General features: G+C 49.4%; 1 protein-coding gene across 2 annotated transcripts; it reads right to left on the reverse strand.

Moving 5' to 3' along the window:
* Nucleotides 1–702: 702 nt before the first annotated feature.
* Nucleotides 703–22317, reverse strand: PIGZ (phosphatidylinositol glycan anchor biosynthesis class Z). Of its 2 annotated transcripts, none has more exons than XM_036352270.1 (3): nucleotides 21584–22317; nucleotides 6108–6309; nucleotides 703–2564 (listed from the first exon to the last, which is right to left on the reverse strand). In XM_036352270.1, exons 2-3 carry the CDS (start codon nucleotides 6250–6252, stop codon nucleotides 1003–1005), a joined length of 1707 nt encoding a protein of 568 aa, XP_036208163.1. In that variant the 5' UTR covers nucleotides 6253–6309; nucleotides 21584–22317; the 3' UTR covers nucleotides 703–1002. The 2 variants fall into 2 exon arrangements, with proteins under 2 accessions (XP_036208163.1, XP_036208164.1); XM_036352271.1 differs by having other exon boundaries at nucleotides 6108–6312.
* Between the last annotated feature and the right edge of the window lie 731 nt (nucleotides 22318–23048).

Raw genomic sequence — 23048 nt, forward strand, 5'->3', positions numbered from 1 at the left:
ACAGGAGTAGAGGGAGTGGAGAGAAATATTCCAGAACTACTTTTTTGGTTAAAAAACAACAACAGCCTGGCCAGTGTGGTACAGTGGTTGGGTGTTGACCTATGAACCAGGAGGTCACGGTACAATTCCTGGTCAGGGCACATGCTGGGTTTTGGGCTGGATCCGCAGTGTGGGGTGTGCAGGAGGCATTCCATCAATAATTCTCTCTCATCATTGATGTTTCTATCTCTCTGCTCCCTTCCTCTCTGAAATCAATAAAAATATATTTTTTTAAAATTTAAAAACAACAACAAACAAACACTAAGACGGCCAAAGTGCAATTAAATATACCACCACACTCACTTCCATGCTTAAAGAGCTTTGGGAGAGACGTGCCTGTCTAGCCAGGGGACATGTGCTGCAGACCCAGGAATGACACAGTGTTAGCTGGCAGACACCTCAGAGATGCTCTGATCCATTGTACAGGCTAGAAACAGGCTGGGGGACGGGAAGGAGCTTTCTTAAGATCACACAGTGAGTGGCAGACCAGGGACTAGAACTCAGGTCCCCTGAATCTGCACTACCTACTCCCTCTCCATCCCCACACTGTCTCCCTCCAGGTGTCTAGGAAGCAAAGGATTGTAATGGCATCAAGAGGTAAGGCATCCTGGCAGGTTTGGAGGTCAGTCAAGAATGTCACTCTCAGATGGTTGTTCTTCACAACAAGGTGCTATTATATATTTAAAGCATCACAGTTTCTGGAAGGAATAGGGCAGGGACCAACATTAGGGACCGACTGGTTATACCAGGTCCTTTGGGGGCATCAGGGCCTTGGCATCAGGACTGTGACTGGTCAGATCTTTGGTCTTTGAGGGGAGAAGGGTGCCAGATTACCCAGAAAGTAAAGCAAGGGCTGTGGACAGGAGAGGCAGGGGTGGGAATTCTGGACGGGAAGGGAACGGAAGAGAGTCAGACTCTGTCCCAGCCCAGCTTCCCCAAGAGAAGGTGGAGTGGGGCCGTCATCTACCGCCTCGAGTTCTCTGTCGTGTTGTCGGGCTTCTCCCCCAGCTCTAGGATGTGAAGGCTGAGATGGTCCCTCCAAGCCCCACTCAGCAGGGAGGACATGGCTGGTGGGTCCTCGAGGGTCAAGTGGGGAAACACAAGGGTCTCACTCTTGAGGGGAAAGCTGCACTTCTCCGTGGCAGGCCTGGTGGTGCCGGGCGTCACCACAAAAAGGCGGCAGAGCCATGGCCCACCGGCCACCTGGCAGGCCGGTTGTCTGGTGAAGTTGTTCAGGGTTTGGCACAGGACCGGATCCTCAGACCCACCCATTTCCATCACCTCCACGAGTGACCCCGGCGCTGGGAGGTGGAGGAGGTGCCGCGGGGGCATGTAGGTGTGGGTGAAGAGGAGTGTGTAGTGGGTAGGTACGTTTGGGAGCTCAGGCGCATGAACCACCCGCTCCAGGTGCTCCAGGCCGGGCACGACGCCCCCCTGGTGCAGGCAGCCGAAGAAGAGGGCGCCCAGGGCATTGAAGAGGACTAGGGTGCCCTTGCAGGGCACAGGTTGAGTCTGTGGACTACAAAGCAGGACCAGGGGGACCAGAAGGGGGATCAGGAAGCGAGCCTCCTGGTGGCTAAAAGCAGACAGCAGTGCTAGGGGCGTGAAGTAGAGGAGCAGGAGGTGAGAGCTGGGGCCGGGCAGCAGTCTCCGGGCATCCCACACCCTCAGGGAGCGCATCTGTACCAAGACCTGGCGGCAGACTCGCAGCTGTTGCCACCCAGCCCGCAGGGCCTGGGCATGCAGCATCCCAAAGAGCAGGAAACCATTGACAGCCAGGTGCGTGAGCCGCCAATGCGTGCCGTGCCTCTCCAGGTTTTGAGGATCCAGGTTGTACTGCAAGAAGTTGGCAGGTGTCAGGACAAGGGTATTGGGTCTTTTAGTAAACGGGCTGGAGAAATACCAGCTGTCCGCAGCCACAAACACTGCTGCTGTGAGGGCCGCTCCTGGGAGGAGCCCCAGGGCTGCCTTGGTCAGTGACTTGAAGGCAGAGCTTGTGGCTCCACAGATGCCCCAGAGGAACACGGGAACCAGAGCGAAGGCCGGAAAGGTGGGCCGGTTGAAGAAGCCGGCAGCCACGATGGTCCCGAGAAGCCAGCTGTGCCACCACGAGCCTCGAGCAGGCTTCCCGGGCGCGGGGCTCCCAGCTACACGGGGCGACACCAGTACCAGCAGCCAGGCGAAGAGCAGTCCCTCGATGGCATTGGAGAAGGTCCTTGTGTAGAAGACCAGGGTGACATAGGAGCCCGACAGCAAGACCAGGGCGTTCCAGCGCTCCGCCCTCCACAGCGGGGCCAGGTGGTAGATGGCCATGTCCAGGGCAAAGGAGAGGGCAGTGAGGAGGAGCCGGGGCCCCACCAGCAGCGCATAGCCACTTACCAGGCCAGGCCACGGGCCCAGTTCTTTCCAGATCTTGAGCAGCCAGAAGGCAAAGCCGGAGGTCAGCAGCGGGAAGACCACCGTGCGGCAGGCGCTGCTGGAGTGAAACTCCCAGGGCCGGGCGGCCTCGACGCCCAGGATGTCCTCTGCGGAGAGAAGTGGGGGTGAGCCAGTCCCACGCTCAGAGAATTCGGTAGACAATAACACTTCAGGATGGCCGCCTGGATCTCCCAGCCCCCTAGTGTCCACTCCCCGGATAAACCCTGGGACTGTGAAGATGATGGATTTTCCTCTTGTGATTAGTTTATGTCACGGGGACAGCAGAACGTCAGACAGGGAGACAATGCAGATGGGCCTGACATAATCACACAAGCCCTTTAAAAGCAGAAAAGAACGTCAGAGATTCAAACCATTAGAAGGATGCCGAAGCCGGTTTGGCTCAGTGGATGGAGCGTCGGCTTGTGGACTGAGAGGTCCCAGGTTCGATTCCGGTCGGGGGCATGTACCTGGGTTGCGGGCACATCCCCAGTGGGAGATGTGCAGGAGGCAGCTGGTCGATGTTCCTCTCTCATCGATGTTTCTAACTCTCTATCTCTCTCACTTCCTCTCTGTAAAAAAATCAATAAAATATATTTAAAAAAAAAAAAAAAAAAAAGAAGGATTTGATGCACCCTTGCGGTCTCAGATGGAGGGGGCCATTGGCAAGGCATGATCCAGGAGCCGAGATCAGCCCCTGGCTGACGTTTAGCAAGGAAGTGGGGGCTTTAGTCCCAGAGCTGAAATAAACGAAATTCTTCCAACATAAAGAATGAGCTTGGAAAGCAGATTTCCCCCCAGAGCTTCCAGATGAGAGCTCGGCCCGGCCATACTTTGATTTCAACCCTGTGATGCCCTGAGCAGAGAGTCCATGCCAGACTTCCAATTTACAGAGCGGCGACCTGACCGTTTTAAGCTGCGGGGTTTGTGATGATTGGTTATGCAGCACTAGAAATGAACGTAGGGGAGTCCAGCCCGTCCGAGGCCCCCCTGGGAAGGAACCATTCCTGGGATGTGAGGTGACAATGTGCCCTGGACAGGGGGTATGGGGCGGATCAGGGGGAAGGTCCATTCCTCTCCTCAGAGTTTAAAGTCTCCAAAGGGAGGTAAAAACCCATCTCTGTAATTAGGACTGTGTTCCAGGATAGGCAGCGTGAGAAAGGGAAAGGGGATGAGCAACGTGACTATGGTCAAAAGTGGTTTTAGATTTGTCTATGATATTTAAATTTTTCATAAGAAAAATATATTCAAGCAGTACTTGTGTCATTAAAGGAATACTCGCTGCCTGAGTCTGGCCTGTGATCCTGCACCCCGTGTCCCAGAGCTCTGAGGGCTGGGGTGAAGGAAACAAACTCTTCATTTCTGCACCTCAACTCAGGCCCACAGCTTCTGATGCTCGATGACATTGCTGGTTTTGTTTCGGGCTCTTTGTTTCTCCTACTTATTCCTCCAGCCTTTTAGCCATTCTCTCTCTATGTCAAAAGGGAAACAGAAAAGCTAGGATCAGCTCAATCTGGCTGCTTTTCACTGGCTCTGTTTTTTTGTTGTTTTTTTTAAAGAATTTTGTGAGTTTATTTGAGCCAATCTGTTGACAATTGCCAGGAAGCAGACTCTTTTTTTTTTTTTTTAAATATATTTTACCGATTTTTTACAGAGAGGAAGGGAGAGAGATAGAGAGTTAGAAACATTGATGAGAGAGAAACATCAATCAGCCGCCTCCTGCACATCTCCCACTGGGGATGTGCCCGCAACCAAGGCACATGCCCCCGACCAGAATCGAACCTGGGACCCCCCAGTCCGCAGGCCGACGCTCCATCCACTGAGCCAAACCGGTTTCGGCACTGGCTCTGGTTTTTAAAAAAGTGTGGAGAGGAAGACTGGACCTTTCAAGTTAAATCCAGCATTGAGCCACGTGGCAGAAATAGCTAAATAGTCTCGCCAGTATCCACTCCCTCCTTCTTCAGTGGGACGTTTGGTCAGGTTTGAAGGCTCTATTTTTCAGCTTCCTTTGCAGGCTCGGAGTTGCCACGTGACACATTCTGACTGATGGGATGGAGATGGTATGAGACTTTCAAAAATGCCCTGGAAGAGAGTAGGCATGCCCATCAGTGGCTGGAAAGACTTGGTTTTAGACTTGACGGCTGGATCTCAAGCAGCCATATGGAACCGAAGGAGGAAGCCATGTGCCCCCAGCATCTGAGAACCCTTACGGTCCCTAGCAACCATCCTCATGATGTGCTCTACACCACCTGGTAGATAAATTCTAACAATGGAGCATCCAGGTCTGGGTTCCCTCGGCCCTCATATAAAACTACAGAAGAAAAGTTTCCCAGTGGGCTGGGTAGAGGGTACCGGTGTGGGGAGCAACATGCTCAGGGTGCGATGGCTCCATCAAAGCAGCAGGTGCTGGTTTGGCGTGGGGTTTGCTCTCCGTCCTGTGAAGAGGGCTTTGCGCTTGCAGAGGGACCAGATCACATTTGCAAAGAAAGGCTTCTGGGAGCACCTGTGTGTCCTCAAGTGCTGCTAGATGCTGACTGAGCCCTGCGTTCTCCCCTCTCACCGGGCCAGGCTGAGGAGGGGAAATGATCGCTAGAGGGAGAATGACCCATAAAGGATGAGATGCTGAAATGTCCCACTGCCGTTCAGGGACAGGAGTAGAGGGAGTGGAGAGAAATATTCCAGAACTACTTTTTTGGTTAAAAAACAACAGCCTGGCCAGTGTTGCTCAGTGGTTGGGTGTTGACCTATGAACCAGGAGGTCACGGTTCAATTCCTGGTCAGGGCACATGCTGGGTTTTGGGCTGGATCCCCAGTGTGGGGTGTGCAGGAGGCATACCATCAATAATTCTCTCATCATTGATGTTTCTGTCTCTCTCTCCTCCCTTCCTCTCTGTGTAAGTTTTCCCAAGCGCTGAGGAAGCCTGCCGGAAGCCAGTTCCAGCATGGCAGCAGGGCTGGATCTGGAGTGGCAAGGGCATTTCCCTAAACCTGAAAAGGATGCTTAAATTGATTGCTTGCTGCCAGACAGCTCAGGGCACCTTAATCTACATGTTATTGCCTCCTACTGGCCAAACACCTGAACAGCTGTAGGCTAATTCTTCCAATCTGACAATGGACTCTGTATACGAAACCCTACCCTTTGAAGTGTATATCTCCACCTCGCCTCAGGACAAATTGTGTTAATAAAAAGCATGGGGTCCTGAGAAAAGGAGATCTTAGTTTCTTAACGAGGCTCCTCTGACCCCAAAATGCCTTTCAAAATTATACTTCGTCTCTGGACTCTTTATTAAGTTACACACAGCCCTTCTCCAGATTGCTGAACCCTTCTTAATGCCAGAACAAGAACCCCGGCAGAAGCCCAACTCAAATCCTTCCCCGAGAAATACCAAACAGCTTTTCTTTTCAGTAACCTCTACTGTTGGTCCAAACAGGAGAACACCAAAGAGGCCGGCATTTCATGAGTATCATCCAGAAGGTCAGTGTCACCCTCAGGAAGGAGATGCGAGGTCCCCACTCGCAAGTTCTCACCCCAGAGGGGCTCACTGGTTTTCTGCTCATCTGCCCAGCCATGTGTCTCCCTCCCCCTGGACATCCAACCAGCTCCAACCCAGACTTTGCTGGGACGTATCACAGCCACACACGGGGCGCTTTACCTGCCATGACCTCCGGTGACTGGAAGAACTCATCAGGGTGCACGTAGCCTGTCTGTGGAAGGACACACCACACCAGGCGGAGCAGGCTGAGGCTGCCCCACAGCACCCGGGGTGACATCTTCAGATCGAGGCGCTGCCAAGGCATCGGGCCGAGAGCCTAGAGATACTTCTCAGGATACACTCTGGAGCCACAGATCTGCATCTGCTGAGGGCAGCATTCGTAGGTTATTATCATGTTCAATCATCTGAACAAGCTCTAAGGCAGCGGTTCTCAGCCTTCCTAACGCCGCGACCCTTTCATACAGGTCCTCATGTTGTGGTGACCCCCCATTTCATTGTTACAAATTGAACATAATTAAAGCATAGTGATTAATCACAGAAACAATATGTAATTATATATGTGTTTTCCGATGGTCTTAGGCGACCCCTGTGAAAGGGTTATTCAACCCCCAAAGGGGTCTCGACCCCCAGGTTGAGAACCGCTGCAAAGGGCTCTGTGTAAAATTAAAATGGTAAGACTAACAGCTGCTATCCACTAAGTGCCTGTTAAGCGCCAGGAAGATTACTCATATCTCATTGAATCTTTTCCACAGTCTGGGACAGTGTGTCTCATGGTCTCCATTTTACAGACAGGGGAGCTGAGACCTGTTGAGTAACCTGTTACTTGCTAGTCATATTTACTAAGTATCTAAATATAACATTTGCGAGTAGGATTAGGGTGCCCTCCAAATCTGGGTCTCACAGCCCCAGTCCTGTTCACAGCTCCTATCCATAGGCAAGCATGCAGCCTGTCTCTTGCAATTCTATAAATTCTATAATGATTCCTCATTTATTACAGCCCTTTGTATTCAGCATGTCTATCGAAATAAACCCACGTTTCTATGAAAATTGAAGCTTTTGGTTTTTTTTTTGCGGCCCCCATAAACTTAAACCTTGTTTCTGTGGCCCATGTTAGCCTTTGAGTTTGACACGCTTGCTTTAGAAAGTGATGAGAACTCACTGCGAGGGTCTCTCCCCTCCCATTCACATGTTGAAATCCTAAAGCCTGATGTAATGGCACCAGGAAGTGGGGCCTAGAGGGGAGGTGATTAGGTCATGAGGGTGGAGCCATCATGAATGGGATAGTGTTTTCATAAATGAGCCTCCACAGTGCCCCCTCACCCCGTCTACCACATGAGGACACAGCCAGAAGCCACTGGCTATGAACCAGGAAGAGGACCTTCACCAAGCTGCTGCCTGCATCTTGGACTTCCCACCCTCCAGAGCTGTGAGAAATAAATATCTCTTGTTTATAAGCTACCCAGCCCAAACAGACAAAGAACTTACTTATATAACACCTCTTGCTAGGGATTCTCACTTCCTGGATTCAAAGAGGAAGGGGAATCAGGGCCCGTTGCTTAGTGGACCTATCCACCAGCACCCACATGCCACCTCTGGTGAACGGAAAAACAAGCTGGACAACAAGTTTGTCACTTCTTCAAAAATGGTGACCCTTTCCTGACTTCTCGGCTTTGAAATGTTAAAGCAGCGGTGGAACGACCCTTTCACAGGGTCGCCTAAGACCATCCTGCATATCAGATATTTATGTTAAGATTCATAACAGTAGCAACATTACAGTTATGAAGTAGCAACGAAAATAATTTTATGGTTGGGTCACAACATGAGGAACTGTATTTAAAGGGCCAGAAGGTTGAGAACCACTGTGCTAAAGCCTGACCTTAAACAACTGTTGTTCTCAGGTGTGATACATCATAATGAACAAGGCAAAGGAAAGCAACAGAACCGGAATCTGGCAGATGTCCACAAGGACATCTTGATACCGTGGGCGAAAAAGGGGTGCTTTAATAAGTTACAAATTCCTGCCCATTGCTCTTGTGCATCCAGTTTAACGCCTTTGAAATGTCAGAAGCGGTACCCCTCCGAGGTGTAACCACCCTCAAGAGAGCCTAATCTTGTTAATTGTCCTGTAATCTGATCCCCGCTTTGCTTTCTCCCACCTTCGCTTAATCTTCCTTTAATCCCTCCCTAATTCCAAATGCATAAAAGAAACTGCAAACTGTCACTTATCTTGAGCATCGTACTTTCTGCCAATTGTCAGTTTGGCTCAAATAAAATATAAAAATTATTTACAGGTGTAGCCTGGCCAGTGTGGCTCAGTGGGTTGGGCGTCATCCTGTGCACCAAGAGGCTGCCAGTTCTATTCCTGGTCAGGGCACATCCTCCCTTGTGGCTTCCATCCCCAGCAGAGGGCATGCAGGAGGCAGCCAGTCGATGTTTCCTAAACCTCAGGTTCCTCATCAGGAAAGTCAGATAACAATATAAACCTCTCGGGATTGAGGGAGAATTAAAGAGCTGACTCATGGATGGCACTTAGTGCTTGGAGCTTGCATGTATAAGCGATCAATCTGAGGTTGCCATTGCTGCTTTTAGTAGAGGCACAAATAATGAAATCCCGGCTGCTTCAGGCACGCTAGGTCCTCAGTGGTTCTTATCCTTCTGGCCCTTTAAATACAGTTCCTCATGCTGTGACCCAACCACAAAATTATTTCTGTTGCTACTTCATAACTGTAATGTTGCTGCTGTTATGAATCGTAATGTAAATATCTGATATGCAGGATGTATTTAGGCGACACCTGTGAAAGGGTCGTTCGACCCCCAAAGGGGTCGCAACCCACAGGTTGAGAGTCTAGGAGATCCTCAAAATGGCACTTCCACTGGCTATGAAGATAAATAGGATTTGGTTAGTATAACTATTAGCATAGGTAGCTAGTTAGTTAGGAAGAGAGCAAATGGAACTGACCATTAAGCTTAATTCATTAGGGAGCTGAATTAGACATTGAGCCTGATTCACCAGGAAGCCACAGAGTTCCTAGGTTAACAGCCTCATTCTCCACTGGTCATTAGCCGTGATAACCGGATAACCGAAGGAGGAATAAAAACAGCAGGGGAGCCTGGCCAGTGTGGCTCAGTTGACTGAGCATCCTCCCATGTCACCAGTTCGATTCCCAGTTAGGGCACATGCCTGGGTTGTGCGCTCAATCCCCAATAGGCGCCTGCAGGAGGCAGCTAACCAATGTTTCTCTCTCATCAATGTCACCCCCACTTCCACTCTCTCTAAAATCAAGAAAAACATATTTAAGCCCAGCTGGCGTGGCTCGGTGGTTGAGCATTGACCTGTGAACTAGGAGGTCATTGTTCGATACCCCATCAGGCTCAATCCCCAGTGTGGGGCATGCAGGAGGCAGCTGATAAATGATTCTCTCTCATCATTGATGTTTCTATCTCTCTCTCTCCCTCTCCCATCCTCTCTGAAATCAATAAAAAATTGAAATTTTTTTTTAAATTTTAATATATTTTAAAATATTAAAATATTTTAATATATTTTTAATATATTAAAAAAAAGAATCAGGTTAAATAATGGCGTGGAACTCCGGAAGGTCCAGGAAAGGGATTGGTTAGGAGGAGGATCCAGCACAAGTCCAGGAAAACCAAAAAAGTAGGTTGAATAGTTTGAAAGAAAGCCTGCTCGTTCCCCCAAACCAAGAAATTACATACAGAGGATTATCAGGGATCTCAGGGCAGTTGCAACTAGAGAGTGCCTGCCCTCTACATCCCGAGGGTGTGTTATTTCCCTTCACCCCAATAAATCTTGTCACTACACATCAACTGCTCCCAGCCATGCGCCCTTTGAAAGTCCTTTCTTCTGATAGCTAAAGAACTCATTCTCATCGGCAACACCATTGCCTAGACACATTTATGCATGTAGCTCAAGCTTTTCTCTAAGAACAGGACTTTTACTCTGTGATTAGAATAACATACCGAACCCACTGCACTGACTGGGGACACAAACCCAGCCCGCCCTGCGCTGGCGTGGGTAGTTACAGGACAAGCCTCGGCTGTGAGTCTGCACTGCTTCCCCGCTGCAGCAACAGAAGAAATTCAGCAAGGGGACACCTGTTTAGTCCCCCATCGATTCCTCCTTTCCCAGGTAACAGGATTCAGAATTCCCACCGCGAGCTGCATGCCTCACCCCATACCACCAGTTTTCAGTGATAAAATTATAATAGAGACCTTCCCCTGGACAGAAATCAGAAGGGCCTGTGGGAGGATTGCTCCGGTGGCCCAGGGTGAGCATGTGGTCCTTATACAGCTGTACATGTTCTTCATGCACGTGCCTTGCCATGTCTGCACGTATTGGATTGCAATCTTCTCTTTTTATTATTTTTAAAAAAATATGGTTGATTTCAGAGAGGAAGGGAGAGGGAGAGAGAGATGGAAAATCAATGATGAGAGAAAATCATTGATCGGCTGCTTTCTGCATGCCCCACGCTGAGGATCGAGCCTGCAACCCAGGCATGTGCCCTGACCAGGAATTGAACTGTGACCTCCTGGTGTATAGGTCAATGTTCAACCACTGAGCCATGCTGGCCAGGCGCTTTTTCTTGAATAAATCCTTTTGGTGATGGAATACATAGTTGACTTTGAAAAAAAATTAAATCTTTATTGTTGAAAGTATTACATATGTCCCCCTTTCCCCCCATTGACCCCTTCTAGCCCGCCCCCACGCCCACCCCAGGCCTCCACCACCTCCCCCACCTTCCCTCTGCAATTCTGCAGTCAGTTCTATGCTTCTGTGTCTCTGGATCTGTTTTGTTCATCAGTTTATTTGTTCATTAGATTCCACATATGAGTGTGATCATGTGATACTTGTCTTTCTCTGACTGGCTTATTTCCATGCTGTCTCGAAGGGTAAGAGATCTTTCTGGTTTACTGCTGCATAGTATTCCATGGCATATGAATTCCTTATATGAATTCTTTTCCTGCTTACTTCTTTTAAAAATTAAAAATTCCGGAGGAAACCAAGATGGCGGCATAGGTTAACGCCGGAGATTGCTGCCTTGAACAACCACTTTAGAGATATAACTAAAGGACAGAACGGACATCATCCAGAACCACAGGAAGGCTGGCTGAGTGGAAATTCTACAACTAGGAGGAAAGAGAATATCATACCCAGACTCAGAGGAGGCGCAGTGAAGTGAAATACTCAGGTGCGGAGTGCGCGCGCGGAGCGGGCTGGCGGCGGAGGGCGCGGTTGTTGTTTTCAATCGGGAGGGAGTTTCAGACTCTGAGCTCCAGATCCGGGCGAGTCTCTGGGGACCCAGACTCAAACGGGAGAAGCGGGACTGTCTGGCTTCGGTTGGAACTTGAAGGCAGCTTTCTCTCTGAGGTTTGCAGCGGTTGCTGGGACTCTGAGAGGCAGAGCCCCTAGGGACGGAACTGAGAGCAGCCATAACTGCTTGTTCCGCCCGCCCTGTAGATCCCCGGGGACCCGCCCCGCCCAAGCCCTGCACAGAGCCATTTGCCAGATAGCCTCAGGCAAAGGCTAGATTAGCACCGCCCTAGAGATCCAGCACAGAAGCTCTCCCACTGCAGACACAGCTGACTCTCATAGCCAGTTAGCCTGGAGGTCAAACCACCCCTGGTATTGCCGACAATCAAGGCTTAACTACAACAAGACTGCTCACAAAGACCACTAGGGGGTGCACCAAGAAAAGATAAAAAAATGCGGAGACAAAGAAACAGGACGCAAATGTCAGAAATGGAAGATATAGAGCTCAAAACCACACTTTTAAGGTCTCTCAAGAACTGTCTAGAAGCTGCCGATAAACTTAGTAAGGCCCTCGAAAAGACAGGTGAGACCGCCGATAAATGTAGTGAGATCCTCAAGAAATCTAATGAGACCCTCGATGTTGTGATAAAGAACCAACTAGAAATTAAGCATACACTGACTGAAATAAAGAATATTATACAGACACCCAACAGCAGACCAGAGGAGCTCAAGAATCAAGTCAAAGATTTGAAATGCGAAGAAGCAAAAAACACCCAACTGGAAAAGCAAAATGAAAAAAGAATCCGAAAATACGAAGATAGTGTAAGGAGCCTCTGGGTCAACTTCAAGTGTACCAACATCAGAATTATAGGGGTGCCAGAAGAAGAGAGAGAGCAAGATATTGAAAACCTATTTGAAGAAATAATGACAGAAAACTTCCCCTACCTGGTGAAAGAAATAGACTTACAGGTCCAGGAAGCACAGAGAACCCCAAACAAAAGGAATCCAAAGAGGGCCACACCAAGACACATCATAATTAAAATGCCAAGAGCAAAAGACAAAGAGAGAATCTTAAAAGCAGCAAGAGATAGAAACCCAGTTGCCTACAAGGGAATACTCATACGACTGTCAGCTGATTTCTCAACAGAAACTTTGCAGGCCAGAAGGGAATGGCAAGAAATATTCAAAGTGATGAATACCAAGAACCTACAACCAAGATTACTTTATCCAGCAAAGCTATCATTCAGAACTGAAGGTCAGATAAAGAGCTTCACAGATAAGGAAAAGCTAAAGGAGTTCATCACCACCAAACCAGTATTTTATGAAATGCTGAAAGGTATCCTTTAAGAAGAGGAAGAAGAAGAAAAAGGTAAAGATACAAATTGTGAACAACAAACATGCATCTATCAACAAGTGAATCTAAGAATCAAGTGAACAAATAATCTGGTGATCATAATAGAATCAGGGACATAGAAAGGGAATGGACTGACTATTCTTGGGGGGGAAAGGGGTGTGGGAGATGCAGAAAGAGACTGGACAAAAATCGTGCACCTATGGATGAGGACAGTGGGTGGGGAGTGAGGGTGGAGGGTGGGGCGGGAACTGGGAGGAGGGGAGTTATGGGGGGAAAAAAGAGGAACAAATGTAATAATCTGAACAATAAAGATTTAATTATAAAAAAATAAAAATAAAAATAAAAATTAAAAATTCCAATTATAGTTGACATTCAATATTATATTAAATATTGTGTATAACATAGTGGTTAGACATTTATATACTTGTGAACTATATTCCCTTTGTTGTACTTTATATCCCCATGATTATTTTGTAACTGCCAGTTTGTACTTCTTAATCCCTTCACCTTTTTCACCCGGCACTCTACTCCCCCTCCCATCTGGCAACCATTAGTCTGTTCTCTGCATCTATGAGCCTGTTTCTGTTTTCTGTGCCACTTTTTTGGTTTGTTTTTTAGATTCCACATCTAAGAGAAACCACACAGCATCTTTCTTTCTCTATCTGACCCACTTCACCCCACACAGCACCCTGCAGGTCCATCAGAGTTGTCACAAATGGCAAGCTTTCTTTCTTTCTTTCTTTCTTTCTTTCTTTCTTTCTTTCTTTCTTTCTTTCTTTCTAAATTAAATTTTTATTGTTCAGATTATTACAGTTGTTCCTCTTTTTTCCCCCCATAGCTCCCCTCCACCCGGTTCCCACTCCACCCTCTGCCCTTACCCCTGTCACCCACTGTTCTCATCCATAGGTGCACAATTTTTGTCCAGTCTCTTCCCACACCCCCCCACACCCCTTTTCCCCACGAGAATAATCAGTCGACTCCCTTTATATGCCCCTGATTCTATTATTTTTAAAAAATATATTTTATTGATTTTTCACAGAGAGGAACGGGGAGAGATAGAAAGTCAGAAACATCGATGAGAGAGAAACATCAATCAGCTGCCTCCTGCACATCTCCCACTGGGGATGTGCCCGCAACCCAGGTACATGCCCTTGACCGGAATCGAACCTGGGACCTTTCAGTCCCCAGGCCGACGCTCTATCCACTGAGCCAAACCGGTTTTGGCAACCCCTGATTCTATTATATTCACCACTTTATTCTGTTCATCAGATTATATATTCACTTGATTTTTAGATTCACTTGTTGATAGATGTGTATTTGTTGTTCACAATTTGTATCTTTACCTTTTTCTTCTTCTTCCTCTTCTTAAAGGATACCTTTCAGCATTTCATAAAATACTGGTTTGGTGGTGATGAACTCCTTTAGCTTTTTCTTATCTGTGAAGCTCTTTATCTGACCTTCAATTCTGAATGATAGCTTTGCTGGGTAAAGTAATCTTGGTTGTAGGTTCTTGCTATTCATCACTTTGAATATTTCTTGCCACTCCCTTCAGCCTGCATAGTTTCTGTTGAGAAATCAGCTGACAGTTGTATGGGTACTCCCTTGTAGGTAAATGACTTTCTTTCTCTTGCTGCTTTTAAAATTCTCTCTTTGTCTTTTGCTCTTGGCATTTTAATTATGATGTGTCTTGGTGTGGCCCTCTTTGGATTCCTTTTGTTTGGGGTTCTCTGCGCTTCCTGGACTTGTAAGTCTATTTCTTTCACCAGGTAGGGGAAGTTTTCTGTCATTATTTCTTCAAATAGGTTTTCAATATCTTGCTCTCTCTCTTCTTCTGGCACCCCTATAATTCTGATATTGGTACGTTTGAAGCCGTCCCAGAGGCTCCTTACACTATCTTCATATTTTTTGGATTCTTTTTTCTTTTTGTTTTTCTGGTTGGGTGATTTTTGCTTATTCGGATTTCAAATCTTTGACTTGATTCTTGTGATCCTCTAGTCTGCTGTTGGAACTCTGCATAATATCCTTTATTTCAGTCAGTGTATGCTTAATTTCTAGTTGGTCCTTTTTCATAACCCCAAGGGTCACTCTAGACTTCTTGAGGGTCTCACTAAATTTATCGGTGGTTTCTAGAAAATTCTTGAAAAACCTTAAAAGTGTGGTTTTGAACTCTATATCCAGTAGTTTGCTTTCCTCCATATCTGTCATTTGTGACTTGTTTCTTTGTCTCTGCATTTTTTATGCTCCCCTGTGTTGGTAGAGTGGCTTTGTGTGCTAGGTGTACTATAGGGCCCAGTGGCTCAGCCTCCCCAATTCCCTGAGGTGGACATTCTTGGTGCACCCCTTTGTGGGCTTTGTGCACAGTCTTGTTGTAGTTAAGCCTTGATTGTTGTAGGTATCACTGGGAGGAATTGACCTCCAGGCCAATTGGCTGTGAGAATCAGCTGTGTCTGCAGTGGGAGAACTTCTGAGCTGGAGATACTCTTCTGGGGCAAGACTTGCTTTAGTGGGGCTTTGGTGCTCACTGAGTCTGCCCCTGAGTGTGTCCCTTATGGATCTAAGGAGTTGTAATCTGGATGGTCCTACTCTGACCACTGGGTACACTGGCTCTTGGATCTCTAAGGAGGTGCTAATTTAGCCTCTGCCTGAGGCTACCCAGCAGGAGCTATGGAGAGATTCCTCTTCTTTGTTTGGGGTTTGGAGGTGCCCAGATGAGGCCCAGCTGTGAAGCAATGCAAGCTGCTGTAGGACCTTGGGCCTTCTTTTGGAAGTTCTGGGTCTCTCTGACCTAGCTACAGTTTGTTAGGTAATTTTCAGATTGCAAAGGGCCAGGCCATTCATATGCAAAAGCCTCTGAGCACAGCTTGGGTGGGGCGGGGTCTCAGGTGATCAACAGGGTGGAGCAAGCAGCTATGGCTGCTCCTCAGTCCTACCCTAAGAGGCCCCAAGTCTCAGTGTCCCGGTAATCACTGCAAGCACCTCTGAGAGAAAGCCGCCCTCGAGTTCTGCCCGATGCCAGACAGTCCAGTTTCTCCCCGTATGAGTCTGGGTCCCCAGAGACTCACCCAGAACTGGAGTTCAGAGTAGTCAGGAGCTTGAGACTCCCTCCCATTTGAAAAAGACAGCCGTGTCCTCAGCTGCCAGCCCTTTCGGCGTGCGCCTCCATACCTCTGCACTTTACTTCCACACCTCCTCTGAGTCTCAGTGCTTTTCTCTTTCCTTCTAGTTGTAGAATTTCCACTCAGCCAGCCTTCCTGTAGTTCTGGATGATGTTCTTTTTGTCTTTTAGTTGTATTTTTGAAGTGGTTGTGCGAGGCAGCAATTTCCGGTGTTTACCTATGCTGCCATCTTGGTTTCTCTCCGGCAAGGTTTCTTTCTCATGGCTGAGTGGAATTCCATTGCATATATGTACTCATCTTCTTTATCCAATCGTCCATCAGTGGGCTCTTAGGGTGCTTGCATATCTTGGCTATTGTACATGAAATGTCCTTCTTTGTTTCTCATTGGAGCCTTTGTTTTAAAGTCTATTTTGTCTCATGTAAGTATTGCTACCCCAGTTTCTTTTTAATTTCCATTTGCATGAAATATATTTTTCCATCCCTCTACTTGTGTCTTTTGATCTGAAGTGGGTCGCTTGTAGGTATTACATGTATGGGTCTTGTTTTCTTCTCCATTCAGCAAACCTATGTTTTTAAAATTTTTATTATTAATTATAGTTTATATAATATTAATATTACAATTCAATATTATTTTGAATCACCATGTCTTTGAATTGGAGCATTTAATCTATTTTCATTTAAAGTAATTATTGATAGGTATGTAGCTATTGCTATTTTATTATTCCTATTTTTAAATCTCCCCCCCTCCCCTCTTTTTCTTCTTAAAGAAGTTCCTTTAATATTTCTTGCAAACCTGGTTTGGTGGTGATTTACTCCTTTAGCTTTTTCTTGTCTGTGATTTTTTGCTGACTTCTGTACTGCGTTCTGGCCATGTGGTGTCCGAGGTGGCTGTTGGCAATGGGCTGCTGCCAGGAGGAAGTTAGTCACATGCTGAAAGAGCAGCACTGCTGGCTGGCTGGGCAGGGGACCTGGGCAGACTCTGAGATGAGCACCCTCCCCCTGTGCTTGTCCCCACAGCCTTGCAGAACTTCTCAGTTAGTCGACAACCAGCAATGCCACCCCAGCAAAACTCCACCCTGCACCCCTGCTTTTCTTTGACCATGAGTCTCATAAGCTGATTTCACCCACCCACTCCATGCCATCGGCCCCTTGTTGGCCTTCTCCTGGACCGTGTGGTCCCGAGGCCTCAGTCTCAAATCTGGTCACCCTTTGAGTCCAGACACTTGCTTCCCTTCCCTTCCACAAGAACATAATAAAAACAAACAAACAAACAAACAAAAAGACAATGACTAGCAGTCTATCTTCTCTGTTGTTCCTTTCGGGTAAGCACCCCCCCTCTGGAGGGCTGTGTGCTTCAGAGGAGGCAGTTCAGAGCCCAGCTCCAAACCAGGAGGCGAGTCCTCACTGGTAATCCACATCCTTTGTTATTGATGGGCGTGGGAAGGTGTATTTAATACTATTCTCACCAGTGGGACTTGGTGGAAAGCCTGCTGGGAGACTTCTGGAAAAGAGTTCTCTGATCTTAGAAAAAGATGCACATGCAAAGCAAAACCGCTTCAAATCCACGAGGATGGCTAGAATTAAAAAGCAGATCACAACAAATGTTGGTCACGATTTGGAGAATTCAGAGCCCTCCTACATTGCTGGTGGGAATGGAAGAAAGGTACAGCCACTTGCCAAACAGCCTGGGAGCTCCTCTAATCATTCAATACAGTTACCACATGACCCAGCAATTCCATTCCTAGCTATATACCGAGGGAAGTGAAAGCATTATGCTCACACTAAACTTATGCACAAGTGCTTATAGCAGCATTATTCATGACGGCCAAAAAGTGGAAACAACTCAAATGTTCAACAAAGGAATGGACGCTAACATACCACCCCTCCATACAACGCGGTAGCATTGGCCCCTCCTCTATTCTGCGTAGTTTCTCACTTCAGCGCCTTTGCTCACGTGGCTCTCTTTGCTGGCTGTGCTTATAACGTGGAGGCTAAAACCAGCTTTGGCATCGACCAGGCCTGACTTCAAATCTTTGCTGTCACTTGCTCATGGCGGAAGAACACTTAATCTCTTTGAACCCCATTTTTTTTCCGCCATAAAATGAGGATAACAATGGCACCGGCTTCAGGCTGTTGTGAAGATGAAATGATTGTAAAAAGCAAACATAACAAGTGGTTTCTTGGATTATCTATTTTGCTTCCGCTGCCGAGGCCCAGAGAAGCCCGCCTTAACTCTATTTCCGCAGGACCCTGTGCCAGGCTTCGCACTTGGGGGCGCACTGACCTGTGTGACTGACGTCCCCAGGTCTGGGATCCATTCGGATTCGGCAGCCCCTCGAGTCCACCTGGATAGGCCCACTGCGGGGCCAGGGTCCAGGACAGGGTCGGAGGAGGTGGGGACATAACGGGGCCCTGAACTGAACAAGTGCGGGTCTTCTCCCGTACGAGACCAGCCCGCTGCTCATCCCGGGCTTCCCAGGCCAGGCCTGGCTGGAGCGGTGGTCCCTGTGGCTGCTCCCCGAGGGGCGCCCCGGGGGCGGGGCGTGGCCACTACTCACCTCCACCCGGTCCAAATCCTGCGGTTGCCCCGGCCGCCGGGGTCGGTCTCCCGAGGGCTGCGGAGCGGGAGGCTTTAGAATCAATGGATGGCTCCCGGGGCCGCGGGGACTCGGCTGTGCGGCAGGGGCGCGGGTGCTGATGACCACAGGGGCGCCCCGCGCGCGCGTGCGGGGCTGTGTGAGGGCAGGCGGCAGGGAGGGACCACCTCGGGGGCAGGGGTACCGCGAAGAGGAAGCCACTGCGTCGGGCGCGGGGAGCGGGGGAGCTCGGGAAGAGATGACATCAGTGCGGCGAGAAGACGGCAGGGAGGCCGCCTGCCTGGCCGCCTGGCCGAATCCGAGGGCCCCACCTTCCTCCCGCGCCCGCTGAGCGCGCAGCGCCGGGGCGCTCTGGGGACCCCGCTGGGAACCACTGTGATCCGGAATGGCAGCCATCGCGTGGTGTCAACTTCGTGACAAAGCTGCTGGGTCGTTGCTTCCTGGGGAGGGCGGCAGGTCCCAGGTGCGACCCTTTCCCGGATCCGGCATTTGAAGCAGGGTTTTATTTATTTTTATTTTTGTTAATTCTCACCGGAGGATATTTTTCCATTGATCTTTTAGAAAGAGTGGGAAAGAGAAGGAAAGACAGAGAGAAATATCGATGTGAGAGAAACACATCAATTGGTTGCCTCCTGCAGGAGCCTGGACCAGGGCTTGCAATCAAACCCGGGACCCTTTGGTCTGCAGGCCGAGGTTCTATCCATTCAGCCAAACCGGCTAGGACAGGTTTTTTAAAATATACTTTTATTTTTATATAGTTTTATTGATTTCAGAGAGGAAGGGAGAGAGAGATAGAAACATCAATTCTGAGAGCAAATCATTGATCGGCTGCCTCCCGCACACCCCCTATTGGGGATCAAGCCTGTGACCACCGCATGTGCCCTTGATCAGAATCGAACCTGGGACCCGTAGGCCAATTCTCTATCCACTGAGCCAAACCAGCTATAGCTAAAACATATTTGTATTAATTTCAAAGAGAGGGAGGGAGAGGGAGAGAGAAACATCAATGATGAGAATAATTAATAGGCTGCCTCCTGCACGCCCCTTACTGGGGATGAGTCTGCAATCTGGGGATGTGCCCCAGGGGGAATAAAAGGTGACCTGCTGGTTCATAGGCCATTGCTCAACCCCTGAGCCACAGCAGCCAGCGGGGCTGGAGCAGGTTTTAAAGACTGCAGGGGGTGGGAGTGTGGGAGAAGGGGGGAGGGTCCCTGCACAACAGCATTGGAAGGTCTGACCGTGGCCGCCTCCTTTTTCTGGCAGTCCAAACGGACCCCTGCTTATCCTTTGATTAACAGAGATTGCAAAGGAGCATTAACACACAGGGGAGGGTGGAAGAGAGTAAGTTTTCTCTATGAACTGGCCTACAGCACTTAACCATCCATGACCTCGGTTCCCATCTGCAAAATGGGAACTCTGCTCTGTAGGGGGGAGTTTTGCAGTGTTAATAGTTGTTTGTTTTTTAAGTATATTTTCATTGATTTTAGAGAGAGAGACAGGAAGGGGGAGGGAGAGAGAGAGAAATATCTATTGGTGGTCTCCTGCATGGCCCACCACTGATATTGGGGATTGAGCCCGTAATCCAGGCATGTGCCCTGACTGGGAATCAAACTGGCAACCTCTGGGTGCATGGGATGATGCTCAACCACCTGAGCCACAGGGGCCAGGGCTTTGTTAATAGTTTTGACAGTGGCTCCCTGAGGCAAAGATGTCTTTGGTGAAGAATGACAGTGAGGGACGCCCTCCTTAAGGACAGCTGCAATAGTCCTTGCCATTTTGTGCATCCCATGCAAAGGCCCAGACAGCCACTGACCAAAGCAAGGCCGGTGCTGGCCCGCGTGTTTGCCTGGAGCATCCTTGGTGACAGAGCTTTTGCCTTTGTCTGTGCCCCCATGAGACTCCTGGGCAAGGAGGCATTCTCTCATCCTGGGAGGAGGAACATGGGGTGGGAGAGTGACTTCATGGGACTCCCAGGCAGGCCCTTGCATGACCACTCCCTTAAACATTAACATCTAGGGCAGTGGTTCTCAACCTTCCTAATTCCACGACCCTTTAATTACAGTTCCTCATGTTATGGCGACCCCCAATTTCATTGTTACAAATTGAACATAATTAAAGCATAGTGATTAATCACAAAAACAATATGTAATGATATATTTGTTTTCCGATGGTTTTAGGCGACCCCTGTGAAAGGGTCGTTCGACCCACAAAGGGGCCGCGACCCACAGGTTGAGAACCGCTGATCTAGGGATAACATCTAGGCCTCAGTAGTGTTTCAGTTCCAGGCCCAGAACAGCAGCAAAACCAGACAGCAAGGCCATGGCTGACCTCAGGACCAGCTGCATTGCCGCATGAACCCCTGCCCGATCAGTAGAGACCAAGACCCCAAAGGACGCACGTGGAAAGCTGATGACATTCTATTGGGTCCACCCTGAGACCCCAGCTAAATACCCTCAAGCTGAAGGCCAGCATGGCTCTCTACGGAGCACCCTTCTCCAGGCTCCTTTTCCTCGACTCTCTTTCTCCCGAGCTCCAAGGCCCCTTCTTTCGCCCGTCACTTGTTCCTTGGGCCCATTTCTTCTACAGCTCACTTCTTCTAACTGTGACTTCCCAAATAAATGTTCTTTGATAGTTTGAGCCTTGGCGCTGAATCCTTTTAGCCAGAACTCAAATACCCAGGTTGCTGAACCCAGGTCCAATGGCCGGGAACATTCCGGTGCTCCTTTCGCTGCCAACAGGAGGGCAGGCCTGGCCTAAGTGTAACCCGCAAGGCCCGAGTGGAGAGTCTTCTCCGCTAAAACAACGTGAACCCATCTGCTCTCACAGGCTTCCTGCTCAGCTCTTTGCAGCGTCTTTTGGATTCATCCTAACAGGGACCCTGGGAGGTAGCATTATACTCCCATTTTATAGATGGGGAAAATAAAGTCCTGAAAGTGACCACGAAGGCCCGCCCACAGCAGGAGAGGATTCAAGTCTAGGCCTTCGTCCAGGTCCCTAAAGTGGAGTTTACCTACAGCCTCCCTTCCCCAGAAAAGTCGCAGCAGGTCTCCAGTCTCCTTTAGCCTGGGGCAAGTCAGTGCTGCGGTCCGCGGCCCGGTTTGGGGAAAGTTGCCTGTGAGAATGTGTGGGAGCCCATAGCTCCCCTGCCTGCCTCCCTGGCTCTCGCATCTGCTGGTCTCTTGGCAGCTAGCGAAGGCAGGAATAGGAACAATTACCTTCCCCCTGCCTTCCTCCCAACCCCCCCCCCCCCCCCCCCTTGACCTCCTTTAACTCCTCCCGAGCTGCTCGGGCCGACTCACCCTCGCGCTGCCTCTGGGCGGCACCTGCGGCGCTGGCGGCGTCTGCACCGGGGCGAGAGCCTGCCCTGCGGGTGGTGGGCCCGGAGCCGCCGGGAGCCGCCGGGACCAGAGGGCCAGAGTCGGGAGGCGTCGACAGGGCCTCCTCTCTGCAGGGTCCAGGGAAGTTCGCAAGCTCTGCAGTGCGCCAGGCGGGGCGGAGGAGAGGGCTGGGGACCAGCGAGCCAGCGGGCGGGCGGGGCTGCCCAAAGGCGTCGCCCGGGTCCGGTTGCGGGCGGTGGCCACGGGTGAGGGAGATGATGGGGGAGCCCCTGGGCCGTGGGGCCGTGTCCCCGGGGCAGTGACTGCTCCCTCCCCTCTCCGCATTCCAGCCCATTCCCCGAGCAGCCCCCTCCTTGGCGAGCCAGGGCTGGTGAGTCGCCTTTTAGCACTGGGGACAATTAAGCCATTAATCTAGGCCACGCTTCTGTTGTCATTCAAAAGAAAAATATTTAGTTCTATGTGGGTGGGGGTTGCTGAAGCTCAGATGACCTGCTTCTCTGAGTGGAAGGAGGTCGGGGAGGACGGAGGCGCGGGCCTGGTTCCAGGAGCGGAGCCAGAGCGCGGGCTCTGTTACACCCGCAGCCGCCGGCCGCTGCGCGTCTGTGCTGGAAGCGGTCCTGCGGCGGGCACGGCTTCCGTCTGGGCGGGCACGGCTTCCCTCTGCAAATGTAGGGCTCGTGGCCGCCCCGCGTCCATGTGGGTCCTACCCCCGCCCGGTGGCTGACGGACAGAAGGTAGTGGCCGGCGGACCACGACACTGCCCTCTGGCGGGGAAATGTTTCACTACGCCTCTTGCTGAGGCTGACTTGGCGCGGAGTAGACCATCCCTCCCTCCTTCCAAAATCAATGTTTTTTTTGAAGGGTCTTGAGCAGAACCCCTTCCCCTATGTTCTGCTTTATGCTTCACAGCAGCCCTCACATTAAAAAAAAAACACACACACACCACAAAAACACACTACTTTAGCCAGACCTGTGTGGCTCAGTGGTTGAGTGGCGAACCAGGGGGTCACAGTTAGACTCCTGGTCAGAGCACATGCCCCGTTGGGGGCTCCATCCCCAGTAGGGGGCGTGCAGGAGGCAGTCAATCAATGATTCACTCTCATCATTAATGTTTCTATCTCTCTCCCTCCCTCTCCCTTCCTCTCTGAAATCAATAAAAAATATTTTTTAAAAAATACTACTTTATTGAGATATTTACATATGCAGCAAGAGCAGAAATTTAAAGTACTGTGTACAGTTTTATGACTTGACAAGTGAAAACACCAGGCTAAACACTGTCCAGTTCAAGATGTAGACTGTTTCCATTCTGCCCCTTTGCAATTAAGTCTTTAAAAATATCTATCTAGGGGGAGGTTGGGGGTTAATGGGGGGGATGAAGACACATTTGTAATACCTTAACTAATAATAAAAAAATATCTATATAAAA

Source organism: Myotis myotis, unplaced genomic scaffold, assembly GCF_014108235.1.
Source record: "Myotis myotis isolate mMyoMyo1 unplaced genomic scaffold, mMyoMyo1.p scaffold_m19_p_2, whole genome shotgun sequence".
Taxonomy (NCBI): Eukaryota; Metazoa; Chordata; class Mammalia; order Chiroptera; family Vespertilionidae; genus Myotis; species Myotis myotis.